We start from the raw sequence: 7,650 nt of genomic DNA, 5'->3' as shown, positions 1-7,650 counted from the left end.
ACGTAGAACTGATACTTATTTAGATGACTCGATAAACTGTACAACTTCACAATTATAAAACGTCAGATATTGATTGAAAAACAATTGAAGGAGGCGCTAAGGGTAAAAATAAACATCCGGGACTGTGACATTAGTTTGAAGTAAATAGTAAGGGCCTCGATGTTTATAAGGCGAAGGAAATCAAACAAGAGGAAAGTACTAATTAAAAATGCAGACATCAGAGCCATGCCATTTCGGAAAGATATACATGAATTGCACAAACTACTTTATTACTGTGTTACATTAAACTAATTACCGTGGGGGATAAATACTTTTAAATGTCTTCAATTCTACTATTCAACCAAAATTCTTTTAATCGGAACTAACCTTCCTTAAATTGTTGCATACATTTTTTAATTTTGCATATTTTATACAAATATGCATAGATTAAGGCTGAAACCTTAACATTATAATGCTGGCTTTAGCCTAAAACCGCGGCGCCCGGAGAAGCTTCGGCCAGCCCCTCTATCAGTCGGTTAAAAGAGTTCCTTGCTTCCCCCGCCAAACCAAGATATAAAGGCTACTAAGTTTTTGTTTTATTTATTATTTACTGTGTTAGGAATAAGTTATAATTGAATAATGAATAGCAAGATTATACACAAGATCTAGTTAATAGATATGAGAAGAAGGGCTGCACTATGTTTCATAGCAGGGCTTTTGTAATTCTGCATACCTGTAGCTAACTTGACAGTACTGGGGAGCAGTATACAAACATCGGTGACTATGACGTTGTACCTACACCTCCTCCATTTGGAACCACTGGCTGTGACAAAGTTGATAGTGACTAACAAGGTGAACATACCTGTGTTTTGTTTTGTAAAGAAGCTTTAAATAAAAAATTTACCTACTTATCTGTTACCATGAATTCCCCCAAAAGGGTGAAATGACGTGGAACTAATTACCGCTACCTGACGGCTTGGTGGGTCGCCTTTGAAACTTTGGGAATGACTCATACTAGAGTTCGCCGAACCCTTTGCTTGGAACATAAGATTCCTTCAGGAATTATTACATAGTATTTGGTTTGAAACACTGAATGAATAATCTTGTGTCATAATATAAGTACATCCTGTGAACAGTTTTTAGTTATAACAATTTAAAAAATTTTAGCTAGGAAATAAATTCAATCTATAGATTTGAGTCAATATCGAATAAATAAATAACTAATTCTAATTAAATATATGCTGGGTAACAAATTACTTTAGTGTCTAGAGTACTAAACAATAGATTTAATAATATTGGCAATTGAAAATACAGTAGACCTAAATTAAAAATATGATTAGAGATTATTTAAATTGAGATTCAAAAGTAAAAAAAACTAAAAGAAATTACTTTCATAAAAATGTAATAGATAATTTTAGGATATCCTTAGAGGTGTAATTGAAACACAATTGTTGTACGATGAAAATAACTATTATCTGTTATAAATTATATATTATCTGTTACTTAAAACTGATTAGTATAATTTAACTAAACTTTGGATAAATGGTATATTCCGGGACCTTTCCTATGGAATAAAAAAATAGTATGTACATCACAATACAGGATCTGCTTCCACCTTCCATTTATTTTCGAAAGCTAAAAATTAATGATGGCCCTTATTCTTACAAGCGGTTTTTTTTAAAACAGCTGACATCAGTAAAAAAACAAAGCTGCCAACATAATTAAAGTGAGTCATAAACTTAAAGTAAATGGAAAGAATTTCAAGGATAATCGTTTGAGGTATCCACAGGAGAAATTACCTGGAGATCTAGGTAGCCGGACAAAGTGGGTAGCGGCTCCTCAGGACTTGTTGTTTTCTTTGTAGTTATCGCGCCGCGCCCTTCCTGGAATCCACCGGGATTAATTAGCAAGTCAAGTGTGTGTGTTACTTAGGGTACTAAGTTAGACAGTAGTCTGGAGGGATTTATTGCGAAGCTGTCATGTCCAAATTTCATAGAATGTTCTTCTACATATTTTGAACTTAAAAATGCTGGTTCTAATAGACCAAAATAAAATTATAAATTTGAATCTGATACAGTTTATGGAGTGTTAACAGTTGCTCAATAAAAAGTGACATAAAAGCTTTCGAATTTATTTAATAAAAGTATTATTTTTATTCATGTTCTACAAAAATACAATAATATTGTGTATCGAGAGATAAAAATGTAGTTTTACATATATAACAATTATTACCAGAAAATTTTGGCTCAGGCTACATTATTCTTAATGATATCAAAAATAACTTCTTTCAACACATTATTGTTAATCCCTATTTCTCTCGATCTAAATCTTTAACACAATTTTACGCTTCGGAATCACTGCAAAATAATTACACAAGGCTCTGCTTGACAAAATTTCATATTTTACCAGATTCTAATATGTAAAAAGGAAGTTACGATAGTAATAATGATACGAGGTTGTCAAAACATTGATTCTTGACTTATATACTTATACAAATACAAAAAAAATAATTGGACTTTGGGTCTTAACGATTTTCCCTCTATTACATTTACAAATGGTTTGTGGTAAATACCAAGTTTGTGTGTAGGCGATTTATATAATTTTTTTATGTAAATACACTAAAAAATAACTTTTAATATCCAATACCAAACTGTAAGTAAATATTACACAATATCTATAATTTTGTCCAAATAACATGATCCGTTATACTAAAGTATAAACAAATGAGATTCTTTAGTAGTAAACTACTTGTATTACCATCGTATTTCATTCATATTTAAATAACTTGGTTATTTTGTACAGTATATATAATTATTTGTACTGTTTAAAAATATTAAATGTAGAGCACAACATTAAAACTACTAAATTAACAGTAACTCTTACTAAATTCGGAAAAGAGAACCGGTTTACCCCTTTCATATATTTAAAAAACATATAACATGGACATCATTTATTTTTTTTATATTGTAATATTTGTTACAATATCACGATACGTTTCACTTTTACACTATTTACGGGTACAAAAATTCCCTTTTAATTAGGAGTATAATAACCACCACATTTATAAATTATTTTTAGTCTAAAAGTTAGCTTACATTTTATAAAAATGTATAAAATAAAGGTTCTATACTATGTCAATGTCCACGACCACTCATCTCTGTGTGCACGCTGGAGGGGGAAAACTGGTTTTGTTGTTCTAGACGTGACGTCACGGCAGGTATGCGCGCGCCATCTTGTTTCTGCCCCCCCCCCACTCGACACCATTTCCTTCATTCGTTGCTTGACACTAGTCTGAGTAAGTTCTGGAGCTTATAGTTCGTCGTTGGTCAACTTTAAGATTTGATTGTTTTTGTATTTGTTGATATATATAATTACAGTAGCGTGGTTTGGACTACTGTCCAAGTATTAAGTTTATTATTATCGAGAAGTAAAAGTAAGAACATAGTTTATACTAATGGATAAATTAGAAATGAGTTTGGACGATATAATTAAACATAGCGAAGAATTTCAGAACGCTGCAAGAAGAGGTCGTGGACGTGAAGTTTTCCGTCAGGAAGGAGCAACTCAGAGCAACGCCAGTGGTGATGGAGGACCCATGAGAAGCAAGAGAAACAGATTTAATTCTGCAGCGAGAACCTCCTATTATCAAGTAAGTACACTTTCAATATAACTCTTTGGTTAGGAAAAATAATAAGAGTATCCTGCTATTCCCAATGGGTTCGTCTTGTCTAGTTTTTAGGCCTTGACTAAAGGCCTACCATATAATTGATTTTTAATGACTAACTGTTGGCCTAAACTTAATATTAAAGGGTGGTTAGTATAGTTAACAATGGTTTATGCTAATAGATCAACCTGGTTTCTAATTTATAATATACTAGTCTATTTATTTCTAGGTTTTAACTATCTAAACAGCACTATTTTTTTGTTACCTATGTAACAATTCCAAAATTTTCTAATTTTGTTCCTTTGGCAATTGAGATGCAATTTAACTGACTGTAAATTTGAATTCAGTTCGATGTTTATTCTTAGCGAAATATGTATAGTATATTTTTATCATTTCAATTATTGTACTTTTAATGTGTTTATACTCACATAAAAATACACATTAAACAACAATATATACATTACTTTTTAGGCTAGTTCTACAACCATTCATTAGGCTAATATATACTTGCTCTACGGGCTAGGTAGGTTTTTTCGTTCTTGTGTATATAAGGTAGATCATGCAAAGCTCAAATGATGATCATGAAACACATAACAAATTTCCTAGAATATTTCTAAGAACGAAACAATTAGTTTTTAGGAATGGTCATCCATTCACACACGCACGTACACACACACACACACACACACACACACACACACACACACACACACACACACACACACACACACACACACACACACACACACAAAATATATATACATATATATATATGTATATATATATACATATATATATGTATATATATATATGTATATATATATATATACATATATATGTATATATATATCAGTTTATAAATTTTAAACAATAAGCAGATTAGGCTTAAATATTTAAATACAATTTTTTTTAATTTTAAGTCTTTACGAATGGCAAAGAAAAATATATTGGTCTACTTGTGTTTTTATTATTATTTTTTAAGTACTAGTTTTAAAATAAGTCAATACTTTTATAAAAGTCCTTTTTTCTACGTTTCATCACAATATTATTCGCCTAATCCACATAGAATTATTTAAGTGTTGAAAATAAAATAGCAATTAAAGTTATGGTGTAACCATAATTATTTTTATATATGCCTAACATATGGTATATATAACTAAATTTTAAAAAGATTGGGAACTCTGGTTGAGGTTATGTCCAGAGAACAGTTTTATTTTTGTTGTTAGTTTTGTTTTGTTTTTTAGTCCTATCTTAAAATTAAGTGTTTATAGAAAAATTTCATTGAATGAAATTGTGTTAGTAACTCATCAACGGCTTCAATCGAGTAATTACTTTAAGCCTTCTGGCGATATCAGCAGCCGCTCCCAGCATGATCTGTACGATGACGGGACCTTCAACAAGAGGAGGGGATCAGGAAGTCTAAGCAAGGCAGGTGGTTGTACAAAACTAATCATCTCAAACCTGGACTATGGAGTATCAAATTCAGACATCCAGGTAAAAAAAATTTTAATTGTAACATCCATAGACAATTTCTTTCAATTTCGGCTTTATGTAAATATTTCACACAGCTAAATGCTTTACACGAATAAATATATATGAGAACAAAACTAAGGGCAAATATTTTAGGTTAATTATTGTATATTTTATATACTCTCTTTATACTAACAATACGTCAATTTTCATAATTCCAAGCCTTAGTAAAAGTACCATTTAGTAAATTGTTGTACGTCAGACGTTTTATATCTTCAATAAGTTTTTTTCAACATTTTTTAAAAGTAGACTTTTTATTCCAGATTTAGGAAAATTTACTATATTTGTGTGCATGAAGTATTATATTTATGAAACTTTTTATTCAATACGTTATTTTGTTATGATGTATTCACAAAAACTTTTGTACTATTCCTATAATTGTTTGTAGTTTTAATAGATTGCAACCCTTTTGTCTCTCCCGGAGGTATAATATATAAAGCATAATACTTTTAAAAGATTTTATTCATTATATCCAAAACCGGAACCAAAGATTTTAGGAATTGTTATGGTGGATTCACAGGAACTTATATACATATTTCTGTAATTATCTGTCAATATAATAGTATAATATCCTTTTTTTCCAGGTGCTCTTCTCAGACTTTGGTTCTCTACACAGTGCAACAGTGAATTATGACAAGTCTGGTCGCTCCATGGGCTCGGCGTATGTCGTATTTGAGAGAAAATCAGACGCTGTCAGGGCTATGAAACATTACAACAGGGTTCATTTAGATGGTGAGTACAGTATGTTACATAGTTAATTACTTGTTACAATGAATAAGGAATGTAAAGAAACCCATTTTCGAATAATTATTATCGTTATGCTTCAAGGAACTCACCATATTTGGAAGATTTTGTTACAGATTTTCCCTTTCTTTATTATTGAATTGCAATGGTAACACAGCAAATAAATAATATTAAATTAAAAAAAGTCTATATATAGCTTAAGGCAAATAAGTAATATAGCAAAAATTCTTGCAGAAGAAATTTAGCGAATTTAGTTAAGTACCTCCTAAAGGTGTTTGTCTAACTCAATCCCTCTTATACCAAAATGCTGTTATTATGTTATTATTCCCCCGTCTTAATGTATTGGAAGACATAATCAACGAATGTATTTATTCCTGTATAAACCATTTATATATGTTTTATTTTTACAGGTCGACCCATGCACATAGAAATAACGACGTCCGATATTGCCGTTGTGAAGCAGCAAGCCAACCGAGTCAGCGAAGTCTTCACCCACAGGACCAGTGCTGGACGTTTTGACCATGGAGGTGAGTAAATTTTTCAATAAAAATATATATATTTTTTTATCATTCTGTACTGATATTAAAATGATAGGTTTCCGTATAACTATTGAAATCCTACGTAGGTAATTATGAAATATATGGATTTGATTGTTTGTAAAACTATAAATTATAAAGTTTGTAAAATAACAGGTTTATGTAGGAAATTTTTTTTGATCTGTTACAGAAGTTTTTACTAGGTAAATATTTTATTAATAACGTTTTACGTTTAATGCTGTGATAGTAATATTCAGTAAAGTAAATGTTTTGTTTTTTTTTTTTAGAAATCTACAAAATTCTAAAAACTACACGACTTAAAGCTCTTTAAACTATCAGCGTTATCGTTACTTCTATTGCTACTTATGCTCATATAACTACGAAAACTCATAGATGTCAAATTCACTCATTTAATCACACTAATATAATAATTTTGTTCATTTAATATAATAATTAATTGTAACTAAAGTAATTCTATTTACATCCATAGTAGTTTGCTCATGTTGAATATTTCCTGTTGCAGGCATCAAAAGGAGTGGTCATAGCGACAAAAGAGGCAATGAACAAGGAGCGAAAAACTCAATACCAACTACGGCAGAGTTAGTTGCAGAATTAGATGCGTACATCAGCGAATCAAATTAGTGTAACCTGAAATTAAATGAATTGTAAATATTGTTAATATAAAAATGTTGTACAAATTTGTAGATTTTTATAGATTATTATACACAAATGGAGGTATATAGACAGCATATAGGTACATTTGACCGCTCTACATCAGTAAATAACTCAATTTCGTTAGCTCAATGATAATTTTCTTGAATTGTGCTCTTTATCGATGTATAAAAAATACTGTGCTTTCAGTGTATCTTAAAAGGCCTGTCTTACTAATGGTGAACATATAATTTTATGAAATTATTAGTAATTATTTCAGTCTGAATATATATATATATATATATATATATATATATACTAATATTAGGTTAGGTATATATATATATATATGTATATATATATATATATATATATATATATATATACAAATACTTGCCAATAATGGATAATAGCCTGAAATGATTTTTTGTTAACATACTTGTATGACTAAAATATAATAAATATTATTCAACATGTTAGCTGACGTAAACACTTTCAAATTGCTTTGGTAGAAGTTTTATGTACGATATACATTTTTAATCTAAA

At 30.0% G+C, this 7,650-nt stretch overlaps 1 protein-coding gene across 1 annotated transcript; it reads left to right on the top strand.

Moving 5' to 3' along the window:
• Positions 1–3,448: 3,448 nt before the first annotated feature.
• Positions 3,449–7,095, top strand: LOC124370635 (THO complex subunit 4-like). Its single transcript, XM_046828921.1, has 5 exons — positions 3,449–3,628; positions 4,982–5,137; positions 5,758–5,905; positions 6,328–6,444; positions 6,977–7,095. The coding sequence occupies exons 1-5, from the start codon at positions 3,449–3,451 to the stop codon at positions 7,093–7,095; spliced, it is 720 nt and encodes a 239-aa protein (XP_046684877.1).
• Positions 7,096–7,650: the final 555 nt, after the last annotated feature.

The sequence above is a fragment of the Homalodisca vitripennis genome, unplaced genomic scaffold, assembly GCF_021130785.1.
Source record: "Homalodisca vitripennis isolate AUS2020 unplaced genomic scaffold, UT_GWSS_2.1 ScUCBcl_372;HRSCAF=2219, whole genome shotgun sequence".
Taxonomy (NCBI): Eukaryota; Metazoa; Arthropoda; class Insecta; order Hemiptera; family Cicadellidae; genus Homalodisca; species Homalodisca vitripennis.
Note: the sequence above shows the minus strand (reverse complement) of the source record. Positions and strands in the feature narration are given on the sequence as shown.